The 22,955-nt window shown below is 36.6% G+C and overlaps 1 protein-coding gene across 5 annotated transcripts; it reads right to left on the bottom strand.

Moving 5' to 3' along the window:
• Positions 1 to 524: 524 nt before the first annotated feature.
• wt1a (WT1 transcription factor a) lies at positions 525 to 17,776 on the bottom strand. 5 transcript variants are annotated; one of them, XM_056250938.1, is made up of 9 exons: positions 17,027 to 17,776; positions 13,309 to 13,431; positions 11,721 to 11,823; positions 8,298 to 8,378; positions 4,733 to 4,832; positions 3,248 to 3,395; positions 3,072 to 3,161; positions 2,309 to 2,392; positions 525 to 1,026 (listed from the first exon to the last, which is right to left on the bottom strand). In XM_056250938.1, exons 1-9 carry the CDS (start codon positions 17,421 to 17,423, stop codon positions 905 to 907), a joined length of 1,248 nt encoding a protein of 415 aa, XP_056106913.1. In that variant the 5' UTR covers positions 17,424 to 17,776; the 3' UTR covers positions 525 to 904. The 5 variants fall into 5 exon arrangements, with proteins under 5 accessions (XP_056106913.1, XP_056106911.1, XP_056106912.1 ...); XM_056250936.1 differs by having other exon boundaries at positions 2,300 to 2,392; positions 17,027 to 17,774; XM_056250937.1 differs by having other exon boundaries at positions 8,298 to 8,381; positions 17,027 to 17,774.
• Between the last annotated feature and the right edge of the window lie 5,179 nt (positions 17,777 to 22,955).

A 22,955-nucleotide genomic window follows, 5' to 3' on the forward strand; every position in this document is an offset into this window, starting at 1 on the left:
AAATTAATTTATGATAAATTACCTGCAGATTTATAAAATAAAGCCCAAAATCAAAAATGAGCAAATATTTATTAAGTCATAATTTGAAGATTTATCTTCATAAAATAAAAATAAACATTAATTCAGAGCAGAATCGGTGCTTCACATTTTTTGGCAAGTTAATGCCAAAAGTTTATTTTTTTTACAAAATAAAAAAAGAATGACTGTCGATAACAGATATATACGACACACATACAAATAAAGCTCATTAAAAAAAAACTTCCATCCAAATATGTTTCACATTTCTTTCCGTTACTTATGTGTCACATTTCCCATAAACAGAATTTTGCCTAGATTTTTTTTTTTTTGGTGTGTTTTGGCTGAGGATTGAAACTAATATTTACAACTTGACCACAATCGCTCAGCCACATAACCAGTGTGACCTACTCATAAATTAACTGGTAAGGTCAAAAAGAGTGTATTTTTACAAACAGCATGGATGAGCACTTCAGTGGAGAGAGTTTTACAATTCCAGATACAACATGTTGAGGACGGATAGTTTGAAGAGTTTAATTTACAACAAACATAATAAATTAGTCTAAACACTACTTAATTAATTGTTAGATACATAATATTTCACATCCCAAATCTCAAAATCGTATTAAAAGACGTAAGGTTTCCTCACTGGAAACAGATGCTTGTACATTGACACCATTGTAGTGTTTTATAAGGGCCCGTTGCGAGCTGCCTCTAGGGGGCGCTGCACATGCAGATAAAGAGTACTGTTGCCTTGTCTTGCAACTCCATCACCTGAACTATTATAAAGGAAAACAGACTTTTGCTTTTCCTTAAACAAGCTGCAGTTTATGCTCTGGGACGGGGCCGCACCAGCACCCAGGAGGAGCCACTGCCAATGGGACACGGCTCAGATGGCCAGCTGCAGCTTCGTCAGATTCCTCTGGTGCATATTGTGGTGCCGGACAAGCTCATCAGACCTGGCAAACTTCTTCTGACAGTTTGGCCATCTGCAGTTGAAGGGTTTCTCACCTGAGAGAGAGAAAAAGATACAAACATTAGGATGGAATCGGAGGTAAAAGTAGAGAGCAGTAAGGAATAGCAGCATTATTAAATAATATTGAGGTCACCTATAACATTGGTGTGTTCTATTTCCTATATTTCTCAAAAAAAAGTTATATACATTTTATATACATTTTTTAAAAAGATCATATAAATTTTGCTTAATGCAAACAATAAAATGCAGCTAAGTATATCATTGTGTATTGGATAACAAATCATAATAAAACAAAATAAATAAAATATTATTTAAATAATTAATCTACTTATTAAAAGGAGAAAACACTAATTATATGATGTTTGTTTTTTGGTTGAAAATTGGTAGAAATTCATCAGCCACTTGTCCAAAAACATTGAAATACATTAAAATTCAATATATTCAGAAATCAGAATTTTCCTACAAAGCCTTTAGTTATAGCAATAATTTTGTATATTGTTGGGCCTGTGCTATTTATGATAATAGTAATAAAAGTCTTATTTTTAGGACTTTTTTTTTTAAACTTTTGCCACGAATGACGCCACACAACCTCTCCATTAATTCAGTACTAAATTTATCCTTATAACAAATGATTCACGATTGAAAAATCCGTTTTAAGATCGATGATATATTTCAATATGTTTCATTTATGTATTATATGTATCCATTATATTTATGCCAAATTTGTTTTCTGATCTCAATAGTCACACATTTATTTGAGAAAATATATATAAAAAATATATTTTATCATCTTTATTAAAAGCCCCTAAAGGGACAGTGATGTTAAAAAAAAAAAAATGTGATGGGAGGAAAAATTATATTTCAATGCTTTTACATTCTCTTGCAAATGTTTTGAGTTTCCTCATGAAACTTTGCGTTTACTTGAAAAATGTTTGAGCTCATCCGAGCAACTTTGCATTTGCTCGCAAACTTTTTGAGTTCTTTGCGAGTGAATGCAAAGTTTCTCAGAGGAACTCAGAGGTTTCTCGGGGGAATTCAAAGCTTTTACGAGAGAATGCAAAAAGCATTGAAATATTATTTTTTTCCTCCCATCCCATATTTTTTCCACCACTATGTCCCTTTAGGCGCTCCGTAGTCTATCCATAGTTAAGAACCACTGCAATTCAGTTATAAACTGATTTTTCTAGCATTCACTTTTGAATACAAACTGATAACATAATGCTAAATAAAGGTGACCTCTAAATCTTCAACTATTCAAAGAGTGGAAAGAGAGGAGCAAATCATGAAAAAATGAAAAGGTTTACGCACTTGTTTTACCTGTATGTGTCCGGGTGTGGGTCTTAAGGTGGTCTGACCGTGAGAACTTTCTCTGACAGGTTTCGCACTGGAATGGCTTAACGCCTACACACACACAGGAACATACAAGTGTGGTCACACTCACACACACAAGGAGAGAACGGGTACAGGCTACAGTAGAGAGACCATGCCAAAATGTGTCAGAGAGAAAAAATCGTCTTGTATTAAGTATGTGAGATCAATGTCCAAAGAGAGTCCGGCCAGATAGCAATACATCAGCAAACACTTGTGCTAAATGTTAACTCCTAAAACTGTAATGTTTTCACACACTTGGAACGCGAGTGAAAATGTAAACATTTAGCCGACCTTAAGTCGACAACTGCAGACTGTGTTATCACACCTTTTTGTATGTGATAACAAAGATATGAGGAATTAGCATCATTAGCATGATTCTACTTGCATGTGTTTCTATTGGTGAATTCGCATGCTATACTACTCTAATTTTACCATATCTTTCTATGGCAGAACTAGTAAGAGTAGTATGCTAGTATGCGGGTCCAAATTCAGCATGCGAGTTTGGGGATTCTGGGAAATCCAAAAATCAATAAATCTCCGTAACAAGTATTCATGTAAAAAGTATGATAAACAGTACTTCTTCTTCACAAGAGGGCTTAGATCTGAAGTTCGAATCGTTTGTGTCCCTTACCGAATAGTTTCATTTGCTACAAGGAACTACTAGAGGGAAAACAGGAAGACAGAAATAATAAGGGACAGAGGCGCAAACCTGTGTGTCTTCTCTGGTGTCGTTTTAGCTGGTCTGATCTGGAGAACCTGCGACCACAGTCTGTGAAGTCACACTGATAGGGTTTCTCCCCTATGAGTTTAATACAACCAAACATGTTAATGATGACCTTAGCATTTGTGCTAATGGTAATTAATAACATTTGTGGGTTGTCTTACCTGTGTGTTTACGACTGTGCATCTGTAAGTGAGAAAGTTTAAAGTATCTTTTGTTACAGCCCGGGTAGGCGCACATGAACGGCCTTTTTTCGTTGGTCTCAGATGAACGCACAATGGCGGGTGTAATGCCCGGTACTCTCCGCACATCCTGTGAGAAAGTCGACAACATTCAATTCGTGCTACAGCAAACGCTTGAGCACCAAACAAGACATCCAAACCCACTGCCCATGCAGAAAACCGCTAATGATTAGCATGCCCAATCGGTTCATTACTGCAGAATTAGCTGTGAAATGATTATTCAGATTTACCCATGCTACTGATATGAGCTCAAACTGTGAACGGTTAGTCACGGACGTTAGGCAGACCTTATTTCACTGCTTCACTCCCCCTGTTCCTCCCGTTTCCCTCATTTGCCCACTGCTAAAGCCCATCTGCTCTTAATTAACTAGTGCTTAGCATAATGGCGTTTCCGTACGCTGGCATGGAAATGAATGAGTGTTAAGTGTTATTGATAAGTAAATTACTAAAACTGTTCTACTGCTGTAGTGCCAGACTTATATATTGACCCCACGGGGATGATAACACAGCAGGCTAGGCAATACACCCCAGCGGGCTAGCATGCTACGTCTGATTTGTATGTGACAGTTTCGTTCAGATTAGCTGTTCTAAATGATCAATTTTAACTAATGTATTGTATACATTCGCAAACATCTATATATCTGTCTGTCACTTTTCTATCTATCTATCTATCTATCTATCTATCTATCTATCTATCTATCTATCTATCTATCTATCTATCTATCTATCTATCTATCTATCTATCCATCCATCAATCCATCCGTCCATCTATCTATCTACCCCCCCCCCCCCCCCCCCCATCCCCCCGCCCCTAGCTGAAAAATTCACGCATTTACACAATAAGAAAAGAAAGAGTAAACAGAGAAGTGAAGAAAAGCATCCCATTCTGAACAAGAGCAGCTCTGGAGTATCTCCTCTTTTACTGCTTTAAGTCCGCTGACAGACATTAATTAAGAGCTAATGATTTATATGCATGAGCAGCAGGCAACTGGAAACTGCAGCTTTACGGCTAATGGACTTTTTTAAGTGATTCCTCTTCGCTTTTCATCCTGAAATGCCTTTCAAATCTCTCAGCTATTTTGGCAGGGGCCTGCTTCCTCTCGCATAGCCTTCTCATTGCGTCAGATGGTTCTCTTCAGCACCTTCTTTTTAAATTACATTTGTCTCTTTTTTTTAAATTAGTTATTTAAGGCACTTTATCACACTTCTAAATCTTTTCTTTTTGAGTTATTCATTTTAGCAAGTTGTATAATCAACCTTTTGATTAAGGGTTGAGTATTCAGTCCCTGTGTGACTTTGTACGCCGTGGCCTGACCTTGGCCCAATGTGAGCACATCCCAAGAGCACAAAGAATCTTAGTGTGTCCTGGGAGTGAACTCAAGTGTGCCGTGAGTTAGAGATACTGACCTGAAGGCCTCTGAAGACACCGTGGGTGTGGATGCGGTACTGCGTGCTGCAGCTGTAGACCATGGGTGTGCTGGGGTCGCTCTCATACCCTCCTGCATGACTGTTTGTGTTCAGAGGGGAGAATATTTCGTTATTGTGATCAGATGGAATAAAGTGAGCTTTTTCAGAGAACTGGAAATGCAAACTGTTTGCTATAAGTATAAATAATGTGATAACATTTTGTGACTTTTAAAACATGGGAAAAATGCAAATGTTTAAAAGTTTGAGATCAGTGAGATTAAAAAAATGAATACAATATTAATCAAGGATGCATTACATTTATCAAAAGCGACAGTTTTCATAATTTTACAAAATATTTCTATTTCAAATGCTTTTTTTTAAACTTTCTATTTATCAAAAAATCCAGAAAAATAATGCATCACATTTCCACAAAAATATCAAGCAGCACACCTGTTGTCAACATTGATAATAATAAGAAATCTTTCTTATTATTTTCAGCATTTTAGAATGATTTCTGAAGTTATTTTAACTGTAATACAATTTCACAATATTACTGTTTTTACTGTATTTTCTATCAAATAAATGTAACCTTGGTGAGCATAAGAGATTTCTTATGATATTAAAAAATCTTTAAATAAAAACATTTTTGTACATTTGTACTTTTTTTTTTTTACATGGAAAACAAGTCATAGTATCAGCTATTTTTACTAAAAAATAAGACAAAATACTGATTAAAGTAGTGTGGAGATCTGTTATTTGTTGAGGAAAAACAATAATTGAATATACATTTAATGAACAATTTAATTTGTGTCTATACCTGTTTGTCTTAAACTTTATAGTTAATTGCAATGATAACTAGTATTTCACTAAGACATGCTTTTTGATGCATGTAAAAACGTCAAAAACTGCTCCAAGCTATAGCAGCTCTTCACAAAATGTAATTCTACCTCATAACTTTCCTACTTATGTACGACAGCAGATAAAGTCCTTCCTAAATCTCTCCATGCATTATTTCACAAAGTTTGGATGACATATAGAGGGCATTGCTAGCCATAAAATACACAGATTCATGTCTTTGTAACTCATCCTGACATTGGGGCAAATTGCTCCCTGTTTCAAAGAGCAATATTTTTGCCCTAAACATTTGAGGTAGGGCCAGTCAGAGAGATGAATGGGGAATGTATGGTCTTGCTCACTGTTGAACTTCTGCCTGAACCTCAACGGTATGCCTTTTTACGTCGCGCTGTAAATACATGTTTCTCAGGACAATTCAGACCATGTTTCCCCTTTGGAGAAAAGACCACACATTATGTTACTGCGAAGATCTTTGCCTTGCTTGAACAAAATTTCACGAATTTTGTGTAACAGTTCATGAGGTATAAAGTTCTCTTTGTCTCTATGCAAGACCAGCCAGACAGAAAGACAGTTCAAAACAGCATCCTGCAGTAAATCTTCTCACAGTTCATTCATTCACCCAAGCCGAACCACCTTGGTCTTGTGACAGACATGGGATTTGGAGGAATGCGAAGAGCTTTAGATTGTTGGATGTATATAGGAATGATTAAGTTTGGATTGAGGAGCCACAGCAACGCTTCCATGGCAGCCCCCTTGGGATCGATCAGCGTGTCTGATTTTTCCTCAACCGAAACCAGCACCGTCCTTCTCATTTATCAGCACATGAATCATTCCGTCACCCAGGGCTCCACTGACTCTTTCAGAGAGGCTGGAAAGAGGTCACAGCCTCCTCCCCGCCTGGCCGAACGTGACTGCGGATTCTCGCTTGGGTCCCAGGGGGAGTAGAGGCTGTCCCATTGTGCACTGATGCACTTCCACCTCCCCCCTGCACGGCTCCCTTCCTCCCGGCGGGCCGGCGCTCGGCCTGGTCAAGGCTGAGGTGCCACTGGCAGAAATATATGGCAGGATATCATTCTCTAGCCAGACAAAACAGAGGCTAATTCTGTATGTGCACACTCTACTCTCTGGCACAAACAGAAAGATGAGAAGAAAGTTGAGGGGAAAAGATTTTTGCTTGGGGGAATCAGACTACACTGCGCTTTGTTTTTAAACACACTAAAATATTGCTGAAAAACGCATTCTTGGTCTCAAAGTTAGTTTTAAGCTGTATGTGTTTGATTGACTAAAAAGAATCAGAAGTAATTCGTTCAGTCGGACTGCACTAGTATGTTTGTGATGCACTGAAAAGAGCTGGCTCATAAGAGTCATCCATTTAGGAATCAGACTACACTGGTTGCGCTGTCAGTTTTTGATTCACTAAAAAGAACCGACTCATTAGAATCATTTACAAGAGTTCAGAATCAGACTACACTGATGAGGTGTATGTTTTTGTTTCACTACGAAAAAGCCTTCTTATAAGAGTCATTCGTATTGTAATCTGAGTACATGAAAGAGGAAGTTGTTACTTGTAGGCCCAATCTTCATGTTTCTTAAAAGTCATGGCCTGAAGATATGGCAACAGGAAGTGACATGTTTTACACTGCAATGCACTCCTAACATTTTAAAACAATATTAAAATATGATATCAAATGTTAAACATGCTAGTAGCAAGATGCTACAAACATGCTAAACCCAAGTGGGCCGCACAAGTCCTGAAAAGTGAAGCCAAAGCATTTCGATCGCCAATTACACTTCAAATAATTTTCAGAAAGATGGTTTCTGTCGTTTTAGGTAGTTCTTCACGCATACGTTTTTCCAATAGGTTTGAGTCTGAGTGAGAGTGTGGACAGAACCTTGATACCGCGGCTCAACCTCAGGATCACTACTGCGCAAACTCTGGCTCTGAATGACGTAATCGGCCGTTACTGGGATATTTTGACTTAATTTCTCTACAGTGGAAGGAAACAGAGACGCCATGCTAGCAACACTTAGCTAGGGTTAAAGCAAATTATTAATGCCATGAAACAGGAAGTTGTAACTCAATGTCTAATCTGCCCCAAACATTTTCCTAAAAGTCCTGGCCTGAAGACATCTACATATGCAATATTTAGTTATAGACACAGCACCACCAGCTGGTAGCAGGAACTGTGGTACATATAAATGACTTTGACATAGTCCTCCTATATTAACCATTTAAATACATATTGCCCACCGTTCACTGTTTTCTTAAGGCCACCGGATGGCGTTGGCACCAGTGCGAGGGCCCGTTCAACGCTGCTTGCAGCTTTAATTCGTATCGGACTACATTGATCATGCTTTGTTTCGCGTTGTTGATTCAGTTAACTAAGTAGCGCAGGAAACTGTCACAATATTTTAGAACAGTTTTCTGTAAGAATGCCTAATGAATGCTCTGGCCAGTGTTCAACTATTTGCAATGAATTTAAAATGGCTTTTCTGACATCCATGGCAATGTACCATAGAAGAAACAGAACCCAAACCGATGTGGTTTGCACACATAATTCAACTTGCATTCAGACCTATTATCATATTAAGCACCAGCTCAAACGAAGCCTATTATAAGTCCTTCTCTTCTCTTAGCTGAAGCAAATGTGTGCTTATCCAAATCACAGAAGAATTTCCTACATGACAGGAGCGGGTCACGTCGACCTACCTCTTTATAGTGGATGCCAAAGGGTTGACAGGATTCCACCCCATGCACTCCAACTGTGACGCCATTTGATATAAATTATCGCTGCTGGGATTGAAAACAACAGAAACACTATTTGAGAAAATATGCATGTACAGTATTTTCCTTTACAACAAGCTCACTTAATATTAAAAACCAGCAACCACTGTCACGTGTAAAGAATGTGTGGATGAAAAATAGCCTTTTTGACAAAGGCATCCTGGGTAACAGCGAATGAATGTGTCATAAGCGCAGAAAAAAAAAGGAGTTTACCCACACCACCGGGGTGATCAGTTAATCAGGTCATCCCTCTGACCAAAAACCTGCCATACGTTATTAAAAGCCTGTCCGTAGAACCATTAGTTACCCTGCCAGGTGCTCACCCAAACACATAGTTTGGATTTATCTACAGCAACTCTGACATCATAGTGTTTCATCATAGACAGGCAACAGTATACGACGGTATGAACTGGTACCTGGTACTGTGCTTGCTTCACTGTTGAACGAACATAACAGCATTTCAGCATCAAGAGTTTGTTTTGAGAAAATACAATTATGCCATATGGCCCTTTTACATGCGTGTTAAAAATGTTTCAGGACTATTTCAATAATGATAACTTTAAATTAAAGGCATATTCAATCAACAGCATTTATGGCATTATGGCATTATGGCATTACATTGAGTTAAATGGAGCCAAAAGTAAATGTTAAAATCCCTCACTGTTTTAAAAGTATAGTCACAACATGTACAGTAAACAATTTTGCGTTAACATGATTTTAGTGTGCAAAAATTGCTTACTAGTCTTTTTATGTGTAAAGTTTCAGTTTTACAACTCATTGCAATGACAATGTTGTGCCTAAAACCTTAAAACGACTGTAACAAATTATGATTTACACAGCTTTGCAGCTCAAATAATGCTGTTTTTAACAGAAGAATTAATGTTAGTGCTTTCATAAAATTAACCTAGAATATTCTTATTGAGCCAGACTGTAAATGTTAAAATCCTCACTGTTTCAAAAGTATAGCCACAAGACATACAGTAAACAATATGCAATAACATGATTTTAGTGTGCAAAAATTGCTTACTAATCTATTCTGTGTGAAGTTATATCAGATTTAACAATTCATTTCCATGACAAGGTAATGCCTAAGACCATAAACTTAAAATGACTATAAAAAAATTGTGATTTATACAGCTTTTGCAGTTTAAGTAGATAATACAGAAGAATTGATGTCACACTGTAAAAAAAAAAAGTTCCTGCCTTTTTAAGTACAATCAACTAGGATGTTTAAGTAATTTCAACTTAAATTACATTAAACTGACTTTTAAAAAATTAGTTGAATCTTGTATAACTTATAAAAAATGTTGAAATTGCTTAAATTATTTTGATGAGTTAAAGCAATGTAAAAACATGTTGTCATAACTTATGATCATATAATTTTTTACAGTGCAGTGGTTTTAGTGCGCAAAAAAATGCTTACTCATCTTTTCTGTGTGTAAAGTAATATCCAATTTTACAATTTGATGACATAACAATGACTATAACCTTAAAACGACTGTAATATTATGATTTATACAGCTTTGCAGCTCAAATAATAGCAGGTTTTAACACGAGTAAGATGTCAGGTTTTTTTTTAAAACATAAGCTGATAAATTGCTTTAAACGGAGTCAAATACACGGAAAAAAACTAATAGTTTGGTCAGATATAACACTGGTCTGGTAGACTCCCTGTACAACATGGTCTGGATCTTTGTTTTTCATTTTTGACGCACCAGACGCAGATGCAGGAAGCCTGTAGATTGTGAATAGTTTACACTACATCTGCCTTTGAGATTAACAACAACCTAATTTAACTTTGAAAATCTGGTCATGTTTTTATTCCAGTCACCTAGTGCTACCTAAAAAAAACAAAACATTTTAACCTAGAGGCCTGTGTAAATACAGGGCTGTAGGTACCAGGCATTTGATTTGCAAAGCGGCACAGCATTTTGATTTGAGGATTCACAGCCGCCTCACTGCGGCCTGTTTATTACAACGCAGAGAAGCAGGAACTGGAAAATGCAGTTTGACTCTGAGTCAGAGTCCTCTTATCATCCCAATTCTGTTATTTTGAATCTTTATGTTCCCTCTGCGCTGGAAAAACAACATGGCGAAAGCATTCAAGGAATGTGAGATGATTTTGGGGCTGTAGTACTCGTACTGTTAGACAAAGTTGCGAATGGAACTCCACCGAGAACAGTTAACCACTTATCAGGATGAAAGAATTCAGAGCTGGTCTGAAAGTGCAAACGGGTGGTGGATTAAAGCGTTTGTCTTGGCGTAGTACACACTGCTGTTCAGCACTTGACCTTAATTAAGCATGTTTGACAGAACCCAGCTTTGATTTGGCAAGATTCTGTCAAATGAAATTACACCATTTTGCATTTTTAACCCCTGACACTTGTAATTTGGGATTTTTTGAGTGCTCAAATTCCTCGTATTTTTCAGAAATATTTTTGTTTGTCTAACAGTGGATTACACAACCATTCAAAAGTTTGGGGCTAGTAAGATTTTTATTTGATTTTTTATAGAAATTAATACTTTTATTCAGTAAGGTCATACATTTATATAACAAATGATTTCTATTTCAAATAAATGCTGTTATTTTGCACTTTCTATTAATCAGAGAATCTTGGAAAAAATGTATCACGGTTTCCATAAAAATATTAGGCAGCACAACTATTTTCCCCATTGATGATAATAATAATAATACATTTTTCTTGAGCAGCATATTAGAAGGATTTCTGAAGGATCATGTGACACTGAAGACTAAAAAAGAATCAGTGAATTTCACTGAAATTTTACTTTATTTTGACCAAATAAATGCAGCCTTGGTGAGCATAAGGGACTTCTTTAAAAACATAAAAAAAATATTACCGACCCCAAACTTTTGAACCGTAGTGTATTTTGATAATGCACTTAAAAAAAAAATCCCTGCAGAAACTTTATTTGAACATCCTGCACGAACAAGTTTTCCTCCTTTTCCTCCTCTTGTTACTTAATTTCCCCGCTTCCTCTACGTGCTCAATGGCAGCGTGACTTTTTGGAGCCGCCATAACAGATTTTGAAGTGTCTCTGATTGTTGCACAGGCCTGGTTAATGAACAGAACTGGATTTGAACTTCCTGCGCCCAGAGTGTCCTGACAACTATCAGTTGGACTGTCTGTAGCCTGTCTGGACATTTTTCCTATCTTTTAAGATATATATTAAATTGCATGACGTCTGTTTTTCTGTTAAGGCAGCATTTTAGAAACATCTGAAGCGCAATGATGTACATGTCTAGCAGACAGAGAGAGAGGAGTCAAACGTGTGAGGAACATGTTTCCGAAGACCTTGAGATGTTATTTGTGTGATGGACAGCCCTACCTGTTGTACGGGTTCCTCAGGAGCAGAGCCTGACTTCCTGTACAGCTGTCAGAAGGAGTGTGACAACCGTACACTGGAGGAGGGACAGGATACTGCTGCTCACCTGAAATGCAACACACATATTAATGAGAAGCCTTTGATAGCATTTCAAATGTATTGGCCAATACCTCTTTGTATTGGCCATATATACACACACACACATGTTGTGTTTTCAGGTTTTATTGGGACTTTCCATAGACATAATGGTTTTTAAACTGTACAAACTGTATATTCTATCCCTTTACACTAACCCTAAACCTACCAATCACAGAAAACTTCTTGCACTTTTACATTTTCAAAAAACATCACCTCGTATGATTTATAAGCTGTTTTTCTCATGGGGATCAAAAAATGTCCAAATAGAATTTGGATATTGCCATCTTTGTGGGGACATTTTGTCTCCATAATGTAGGTTTACCATAGCGCACACACACGTTGTATCTATCTATTATGTTATTATTATTATTTACTAAATAATATCAATATTATCTATTTTATATTCATTTTATATTAAGAGGCATTAATATAAAAACATTATATAAATACTATAAAAAATAAAAATAAAATATTATAAAAAATACTTAAATAATTTTTTTTTACAGTTTTTTATTTATCATGTCTTGTTGTACAGAACTTTGGGACAATTTCTTTTGTTTTTAAATAAATGTATTACTTATAAATAAACATGACGTGATTAAAGATAGAGAAAAAATTGTTGAACTTTTTTCCTTAAATAACAAGAACTTTTCTATTTTTTTCTCCTCTATCACACCTTGGATAACAACATTGTGTTTGATTTTTAATACATTTTGTTTTGAATAATTCCCTCTATAATTAAATTAACGAGAATGAACATTTGTGCACTTTGTTTTTCTTGAGTCCCACATGGAAAATAATAACCATGCCTGGATGCTAAGAGTATCATAACTTTGCAGTTCCAGCTAAACGCATGATCGAGCATGTGTGGTGTAGTCCGGCTTACAAAGGGAATATGAGCGTGAGGGAGGGTTATGGAGACGCAGCCGAGTACACTTCGCAGTTATGAAAACAACAGGCTGAGTTTCTTTGAAGCCATAAAGCACGCAAACCCTCGCTCTCCGTTTCGAGTGCAAATGAGGAATCGCTGCTTTGGCTCATCCGGCCCCCATATTGTGAATGCGTCCCATGGTAGTTCTAAACATTCCGAAAGGGATCTTACATTGCAGAGTCTTCTGGTCACTAGCACCGAGACCTCAGGGAGAATTTACTGCGGCACAATGAACACCAAATCGTCCGGTTAGCTGTTTGCTGATTTTCAACATTATGACGTGCATAAGAGCAGAGAGGACTATGGGGAGAAAGAAGAGTTTGGGCTGATTTACTGTTCAGCGATGGGACGTTTTGTGCAACTTGCCCCCTGAATGACATTACAGAAACCGCTATGTAAGTTCAAAGAGCAAGGGCAGGATCTCAAACATGCAGAAAGTGTTTGCAGATTAGAGTCTCCTCCAATAAATGCATTTATACAAACAATAAAATGTAATTTAGTGCATGGTGTGTTTGTGTTTACCCATGTTGCTTTGCTGCGTGATGGGGTCCTCGTGTTTGAAGGAATGGTTGGGAAACTGCGAGGTGTGGTGGGAAGGCGTGTGTCCGTAGTTTGTGCCTCCATCAAAAGCAACTGTGCCGTAACCTGGGACAGATAATATAAATGAAGTCAAAAATGTTTGAAATATTATTTTAAAACATGTTTTACATATATTTGAAATAGGCTATAGATCTTCTGTTCTAGAAATGTTAGAATTGCCTAATTATTCCGTAAACTTCAAAAGTTTTCTGTTGAGATGGAAATATAAATGAAGTCAGAAATATTTTAAATATATATTTTAAAACCGTTTTAAAAATATTTTAAATCTAGATCGTATACCATTTGTTTTAGACATTTTAGAACTTGCTAATTATTGGTACACTGCAGATATTTTTAGTTGAAATGGAAATATAAATGAAGTCAGAAGTATTTTTAAATTGTATTTGGCCAAATAAATGGCCAAAAGTTATGTCTCTACAAGTTCAAAATATGAGAAACATATTTTAGAATTTTTAAATATTTTAAATGAGGGATAGAACAAAACACTAAACTTGGTTAAGGTATTTATCTGACAAAATGATTTAGCAAAAAAGGCAGACTACAGCTAGAGGTTTCATTTATACAAAAAAGAAATGCAGAGAAAAATAAAACGTATGACAGCCTGGCCAAAAATTATGTCTGCACAATTTGGCATGTTTCATTGCATTATCACAAATAAAACAATTGACTCCAAGTACAACACAATATGCTTACAAAATCTTTAACAGTTTTTTAATAATATTTGAATAAAGGGTGAAGACGTCAGTTTTGGCCACTACTATAGATCTTATGCCATTTATGTTTTAGTAATTTTAGAATTGCTTAATTGTTCCGTAAACTTCAAACTTTTGCATTTTAGATGCAAATATGTATATTCTATATGTGTCAGAAATAAAAACAACATCAGCAAATCTAGTAGCTGTAATTTAACAGAAACACACAGCTACTCTCCAGATAATAGGAATATTCTTCTTTGGATCCTAATCACCCCTCCATTGCCCAGCGGGGGTGAGCGGACAAGCTGTGAGAGGAAAACAAACGCCGGCAGGACGGTGTAGCCGAGAGCCGACACCAGGTTTAGGGGGTGAATCATGCCTCGGTCTAACCCCAGGTCAGACGTAACATCATAAATCATGGTCTCCCACCACCATCTTCATTAATTACAAGCCAACCACTTTCACCTCAGAGAGAGAAAAACTCATTAAAGATGACCATTTCTCTTCCACCCTACCAGGTCTCAGCAAGAGCTTTAACCTGGGAGTCAGTGAGGTGCTGGTCACTGGCTCTAAGTGTGGCCTGATATTGTGAAGAGTGGCAGCACCCACAATTAATTGTAACTTTAGATTTCCCAAATGCAATTTAGAACTATAAAGTATCAGATGTCTGAGGGAGTGTTAGTGTTTTAAATAAATTCTTCTATGTCTGGGGTAACTCAAGCACCCACAACAAGATCTCATGTCTGATGTTATTTATTATTATTGATGATCTTGTTTTATTATTGAGGGCAAAATCTGCTCATCATATGCACTGTTAAAACTTGGATGTTTAAGTCATTTCAACTTGAATTACATTAAACTGACTTTAAAAAATGAGTTGAGTCTTGTATAACTTATAAAAAGGTTGAAAATTGCTTAACTTATTTTGATAAAACCAAAAATAATTCAGACACCTTGCTATCCTCACTTGCATAAATTAACTATAGTGTCCTCCACCCACTAGTAAAAAAAAAAATCAAAAATTATATCTGGGGTCTGCATAATTTTTGGTTTGACTGTAAAAACATATGTTGTCATAACTTATTGATTATATAATTTACAGAGTATATATGTTCAAATAAATTTTTACATAAAAACATATATTTATTAATTGTTTTCAAAATATTTAAATATAATGTGGGAATGTATACCAAATAGTAGCAACATGGATTAAAGTTGTTACTGCAAAATATCAAGTCATTTTGTAAGGCATTCGTTTACAAATGAGAGAAGGAGAAAATGTATTTATGTAGTCATGAAATACATAGATAATATCAAATTTGAATTTTATTAACCAATAACTCAGGTGTCCAAGGTTTCTTTGTATAATTTATAACTTAAAAACACGTTTTGGAACATGTGCAAAATCATTTGATGTTATGTTTTTAAAGTCTGTTATTTTTTTAAATACAGTCTCCAATAATATAGTTATCGAATTATGCTTGTTTTCAAATAGACATTTATTTATGGTATTTTTGTCTATACATGTACATTTACTTTATGAAATCTCATTTAACAAATTGTTTATTTTCATTTGGCTTATCTGAAATCAGTTTTACTTTATTATAATCTTTCAGTTTTTTTTAATATTATTAGCAGGTGCAGTTTTTCGTCTTTGTTTTCATGCAATTTGTCATCATGAAAAGGAAAATGTTTCTTTCTTGTCTAACTGCAAAATCCTTATTATCCCATAAGTTGAAACCCCCAAGCCAGTAACCTAAAGTCCATTATACACTGACACAACAATGACCCAACATGCATTAAACGCCTGTGTGATGAGGTGTTTGGAGCATATCTGTAAAATAACTAGGAACTGTTTTGCCAAATACAGGAGCATTGAGATACATAATTACTCAAGGCAGACAAATATGTGTGAGGTGATGGCCCTGGTGATGGATAAATCACAGAATGCATTTACTCACTTACTACATTACTGTTAAAACAAGCTCACATCCTGACAAACTACACTCTCTTCAAAAGTTGTCCTATAAAATAGTAATGTACTGTACAAATTGTGTTCATTACTCACATTAAAAAACTCAAATATATGACAAACTGTATTATTTTTAACTGTCTATAAAAATAATTGTATTTGCATGAATGGTTTAGTTTGTCACTGAAGTTCTCCTTAATTAAAATAATTTTTTTTTTTTAGAAAGCATTGTTTTTAATACAAATAAATTGTAATTCATTAACAAATGTACACTACTTTGACATTACATCAAACTTATTAAGAGTGACTTTAGGCCAATGGTTGAGCAATTTAAATGGTCCAATTTCAACATGTTATAAAATGGATGAGCGGGATGATATACAAGAAATAAAAATAAAGTACTTTTGTTTTTTCAAAAAGTTTTTTTTTTTCAAGCTTTAATATGTAATTGAATTCATGTATTAAGCAGACATATTTAAACTGAATAATTGAAATACAATTTAAATAAATAAAAAAACATGTTATAGGCCCCATACCAGTAAATTTGGTGCTTATTGTCCCTAATAATTAATAGGAATGTTTACACTTATCGACTTTTAGGCCAACTGTTGAGAAATATAAATGGTCCGAATTCAAAATGTTATGAAACTGAGAGGAATGACATACAAGATCCCAACTAAAAATAAAGTACTTTTGTTTTTCAAAAGGTGTTTTACAAGCTTTACTAAAACTGTTAAAAGTGTATTTAGCAGACAATTAAACGTGTGTTCAGCAGACATTTAAACTGAATGACAGAAATAAAATTGAAATTAAGATAGGCAAGGTTATAGGCCTCATACCAGTAAAATGAGATGATTCGTGCCCTTAATAATTAATAAAAAAATTTATATCTATTGACAAATTATAGCAGTTCGGGAACAATGTCACAAAGGACCCAGAACAGAATGACAGTGACATTAAAGGAGTTTCTCACCCTGATTCCTGGAGCTGGGCTGGCTGTCCATGCAGTTGGACAGGTAAGGGCTATTGCTGAACATCCTGGGCTGGGTGGGTGGTGGCTGGCTGGCTGTAGGGGCCCCGAAGGCTCCGTACCTGCAGGCCCCAGTGCCAGTGAACTGTCCAGAGAAGTGCACAGTGAAGGCGCTCAGCCCACAGTGAGGGTCTTCGTGAGGGTCGGTCGTGCCCCAGCTGGGCTCCTGCTTGATGAAGGAGTGCGGGGCCAGCGAGCTGTAGGGTGCGCCGGTGTGAAAGTCCAGCATAGGAGCCCACTGCGGGGTGCTGCTCACGGGCAGGGCACAGTTACCGTTCCCCCCTGGCAGAGCAGGCACGGGAGGGAGAAGAGTGTTGAGGTCACGTACATCGGAACCCATTTTCGGGTACTTGAAACACCTGAACGGCCCAGCTGAGAGACGAGGTCCAACGAGGATCTGGTTTGAGTTCGATTTGGTGCTAAAATCCAAAGTCAAGGTGTCATCGCTAGACGAAGTTGGGTCACGGCCAGTAAAAAGTGCTCTTCGTTAAAAACGGTGTTATCGTTTTCAACCAGAATAGTCCATGTCACAATGGGAGAAGAGAAAACGGGGGCTCAGTTGGGAGGTCCCAGCAGGGGCAAGTTCTCGCAGGCTCTGTGAATGGAGTGAGGAGAGCAGAAGAGAGGTTCCTCCTTTCTTGTGTGTCTGTTTTCTTTGGAGGCCTAGGAGCTCACATACAGAGCCAGTCTGAGGAGTCGGGAGGAGGAGGAGGAGCCAGAGCTAGTGAGGAAAGATGAGTGTAACACTTCATTCATTTACTTCTCCCTGTACAATACTCCTCCCTGTATACTCATACAGCATGCAGGGAGTCTCAATAACTTGTGTGTGTTTGTGGGAGTCGGCTGGATAGATAACAATGATTCAGAGACTGGCTTTTTATGAGTTTTGAAACACATTTTAGCAGACACTATAAAACTGTTAAATGCACTTCAGACTTTGGCTGCGCAGGTACAGTAATATCTTGAAGTGATATACAAATCTGAAGGACATTTAAGAGGTGGAAATTCATTTTAAATTGAATTGCATTCAGAATTTGAATTGGTTTGTGAAGGGACAGGCCTTTCGTTCTAATTATTGTTCTAACCATATGCTTCGGTTAAATAGTCTTTCATTTTGTTTCAAGACTATACATTTTGAGGCGCTGACCTTACAGCATCATAATGACCGCGCGCAAGCTAGCGCTTTATCATTAACATCCATCAAACTTAATGTTTTTTTTTTTTCTATCTCTCTCTCGCTCAGACGGTCTTATATGCATTATACAAATGCTGCCCTTTTATAATTTAGGGCGACTTTAGAAAATAATAGGCGTAAAAAGTAATAGCTACCATGCATGGAAGGCATAATTATAATGATTATTTTATAAGTGGGTTGTTGCAACAATATATACGAGAAAGGAAATGGTTAATTATTAAACGGCTAGTAATTGTTTTTTTGACGTTATTTATGGCAGAACGAAAAACCTAGATCATTGACTCCGCAACATCTTTTTTATTAAAACTTTTAAACGAAGATTAAAAATAGTCTTATAATAATAATAATACATGCTCAATTAATTATTGCTATATTATATGATTTAATATCGGATATGTAGGCCTACTCAAGTGGCCGTATCAGCCATTTTCTTCAAAAAATGAAATAAAATTAGTTTAGCCTAAGATTTTATGCAACGTATCATGACCTGTTTTCTTATAAATAAAAATATACATTTTAAAAATACCTTAGGCTAAATATAGCAGCAATGAAAAAGACAAAATGTAACGAAAATAGTCCGCTTATCTGTCTTGTTTCTAATTTTAAATCGTTTTTAAAACAATTAGGCCTACCTATTAATATTCCGTTGTTTTATATTTTATTATTTTAATTAAAATAGTAGGCTATTCTTGGATTTATTCATTAAGCTTTATTATGTTTAAAAAAAACCTAATAGGTTATTTATAACCCGAAAGCGTTAAATAATTAGGCCTAAATGAAACTTCTTGCTAATGTTTCAACTAACTGTTAATCAGGAAAAAAAACGTTATGGATCCATATGAACTGTTTAAGTGCAGGACGAATTTTGTTTAGATAAAGTTTCTTATCATCATCATAAAAAACGAATCTGCAGGTGCTCGTGTTCATATAAACGGATAAATTATTTAACAGTCAAATAAAAACGGAATGATTAACGTTCTTTTATTTAAAATAGAAAAGAAAAAGAAGTTTGTTTGAATTTTCACATTTTCCATTTAATCTGTCAGTCGTTATGCAAAGCATTGATGCGCGTTTGATCGACCGAATCAAAAAGAAATTCCACGCAGGCAAAGCCAGTTAAAGCGCATGTAATGTCCTAATGAAAGTGTTTTGTCTTAGCCTACAATTGGCGACCATCAAGGACGATGAAAAGCCGATGAAAAATACGTGATGTTGCGATGAAGACATGAGGAGGGACGAGTCAATTATAACACTGCACAATCTGCCGCGAGGAAGAGAGGACTTACACACACCCCTACACACACTCCCTCAGCAAGGGCTGAGTTCCTGCTTAACCTCTGGCTCACTGTCTGGAGAAGAGTAATATTACTGAAGTCCACATCTCCAGCCTGAGATGGACCTCATCTGGAAGTCCTCATACCATCAGGTTGGAGATGTGAAAACAAACGAATCCTGTATTATATTGTTAGCACTTAGTCAATTCTTAGCTTTAACTTTTAACCAGGGCCCATGGACATCCATAACCATTTGCAGAATACGTGCAATAACAGTAATAGACAGTGATGAAGATTTTAGTTCCACAGTGGTTCGAAAAATATGGTGTGACACAACACACGCCCGGCATCCAGACACTTTTATGGTCCAAGATGAAACAATATAACAATGTATTATTAATGAGAGTGAGAGTTATGGATATTGTAAAATACTGGCAATCAGTAAATGTATCTGTATAGGCTAAAAGAACAAGAAAGTAAGTTAGACCTAACTGACAAGGTTGGACGAACGTGGAAGCATAATATGCAGATCCATGACAGATCCATTGGTGGTCGAAGTGGCTAAAAATTAAGTAGGCTAGCTAATAGGCTACATTAGGCTACGTGTTATATTTAAGTAGCCTACAAAAGTCCTTTTTTATGTAGCCTAGCCTATATACGCTGTCCCATATTTAGCCTAATATTTTTAGCAATTTTGCAATATTTTATACAACTCAAACTACAACAATGAGCCTACACTCAAACAAGACACAGATATGGGTTTGAGCATTAGTAGGCTAACTTGCCTCCTTTTCGCGCCATTAATTTAAGCTGTCTTTATGCCGCGTTCCAGGCAACCTGTAACCCGTGTTTTTCCAACTGGTAACTGGGAGTACATCGTTCCAGGCAACCTGTTACCCGTGTTTTTTCCAACCTTATACCCGTGAAAGTGCAATGGAACGGCAGTCAAACCCGTGACTTCCCACCCGTGAATTCGTACTAGATCGATGTAGCCTACTCCCAGTTACGAGTTGAAAAAACACGGGTTACAGGCAGGTTGCCTGGAACGCGGCATTAGAATCGGAATTACAGTATACGAATTTCCTAATTCAAATTTAGACATGAACGTCTTCTCAAGAGGTATTTAATGTTACTTGACACTTGACATAAATGGTGTTTAATGAAGTTCGGAGATTATTTTTTGATCCCGAAGTTCCCGCGTTGGCCACAAACTTTAAACATGGCGGAAGGAAAACGATTGTTGTTGTGACTGCTAATTATTTTTTCTTTTCTTTTTTTCAACAGCTAGGCTATATGCATTGTCTTGTAGTTAAAAGTACATATTTACATTTACCATTTGAAGCGTAGGCTATGTTTTACAGCGAAATCCGAATCGTCAGCAAGACATAGATAAAGAGGTGAATGTTTATGGTTATCATTTAATGGGACATAGGATCATTTTGACTTTAATTTGAGTTTCACAATTAGTAGGCAAGAATAAACCTGGTGTTCTCCATGGTTCCTGTTCTCCCCACAACAAAGTAGCCTACTTGAATGCGACGAGCTGTAATCACGACTTCAGAAGTGGGAAGTAGGAAGTTTCCGATAGCACGTGAAGGCAGCATAAATCCTCCACAACCGGGTTTTGGCTGAGGATATCATACTTACGGTTCTTGGCACATTTTGATTATGACGTGACCAGTTCAGTGAGTTTTGCTCATGGTTTTGCTCCGACCGGTTCATTGAATTAGGCTACCGAGTTGCTGACTCGTGAATCAGCGATCATATCATTCTCCATTTGAATGAATCAATGAATCGTCATCAGTGGTAGTGAACCGATTCAACAGATTCAACGAAAATAATTGGTAGTTCTTCATTTTGAAATAGCGAGGAACGATATGTTTAAAAATTTAGTGGAGAAATAAAATAAGACATAACGCTTTAGAGTGTAGGCTAGTGATGTAAATGTAAAAATGTAGGCCCAGAGCTGCAATCAAATTATGACAAATGGGAATTTACAGGATCAACTTGTTGACATTTTTTTCTGATTTTTTTTAATTAAACATGAATTGTGAAAAGAGGTGTAAAATTAAAAAATGTACAAAGTCTTAGTTGTCTATATTTTGTATATGAGTCATGTCTGTTGTTTACTGTACAGAAATATTTGATTCCTTGGTGAAAATGTCGGCTGGTTTGATTTATCACAGGGGCAGTGTTAGTGGCCTTGAAAGTTTATTTTGTTTTGATGTATGAAGACTTTACAGTTTATCTTTTCTGCTTCTCGTCTTGCCAGCCGTTTTGCTTTCATAGTAACAGTTACACACAAACATTACCAGACAACATCATATTGAAAAGAGGTCATTGTTGCTATAAATTTTACTCTGAAGAACAGAAAAGAACACTCAACGTAATAATTTAGAGTAGACTATCACAGAATTAATTAATTGCTTCATTAAATATAAACAATCACTTCCTTCACTTCAGTCTATCCCATTTTGTTCATCCTAAGTGTCTATAAACAGGTCTAAAAAGGTGACATTCAGTCACTACGATCTCAGAAGCTATCAAGAGGTCACGAAAACTGCTGGATCTGCATCATATTACACTGCCACTTTCATACACGAAGGCCATCCCTTAAACATTTAACTGAGATCCGTCTTTATTTGTCAAACGTTTAGGCCTTGGTGTAGCCGGAAGCGTTGGCCAAGGAGCAGGACGTGGCTAAGCAGAGGCAGTTCTCATTAAATTGATGAGCTGAGATCTGGTCCTACTTCACCATCTGGAATTGTAGTCTGGCGTTCTGCTGAAAGCTGCTGACCCAGGATTCAACTCTTCAACTCAGGGAAGAGGAGAGCGAGGAAAAGAAAAAGTCTGTCATGTCAGCAGAAGTCACTGTGTCAAAGTCCTTTATCTTGTCATCAAGCTGAAGAGCTTTGGAATAACGGCTTGGATTAAACTAGCTCTTTGGCAGCACCAAGAGGCAGAGATCCAAAGTAAAGGGTAGATGGAAGTTGCCAATCTAGTCCCATGTACCCATGTACCTGTGATAATTTGTTGTGGTATTTTTACTCCATTAGAGTACTTCACACTAAGCATGAAATTCAGTCATTGTTTACTATCTATCTATCCATCTACCCATCTCATTCTAAAGCTCATATCTTTTCCTGCACAACATTTAATAAAAACATATCGTCCCTCATTATTCTGAAGTAAAGCAATCAAGGCTCGAGTCAGAATGCAATAGCCATTTGTGAGCGAATTATGCTTTCAAACTGATTCTTATGAATCGTTTCACACAGATTGCATTAACCATCATGTGCGAATTGAACTGATCCAGTTGCAGCTGTTTACGAGTGAACATCTCACTGATTCAATGATCTATACGGAGCGAGTCTTACCAACTAACTGTCTGTCTGTAATATGA

Source organism: Rhinichthys klamathensis, unplaced genomic scaffold (assembly GCF_029890125.1).
Source record: "Rhinichthys klamathensis goyatoka isolate OS25496 unplaced genomic scaffold, OSU_Roscu_1.1 h1tg000076l_1, whole genome shotgun sequence".
Classification (NCBI taxonomy): domain Eukaryota; kingdom Metazoa; phylum Chordata; class Actinopteri; order Cypriniformes; family Leuciscidae; genus Rhinichthys; species Rhinichthys klamathensis.

Bases quoted from the DNA above. Each gene is read 5' to 3' on its own strand.
- wt1a (XM_056250934.1), bottom strand. From the start codon at position 17,423: ATGGGTTCCGATGTACGTGACCTCAACACTCTTCTCCCTCCCGTGCCT. The intron at 3,396-4,732 runs GTCAGTATCTCT...ACTTTCTCACAG, and splicing joins GTGTCTTCAGAGGCCTTCAG to GATGTGCGGAGAGTACCGGG. The intron at 1,027-2,299 runs GTGCGTAAACCT...TCTCTCTCTCAG, and splicing joins GACACATACAGGTAAAACAA to GTGAGAAACCCTTCAACTGC.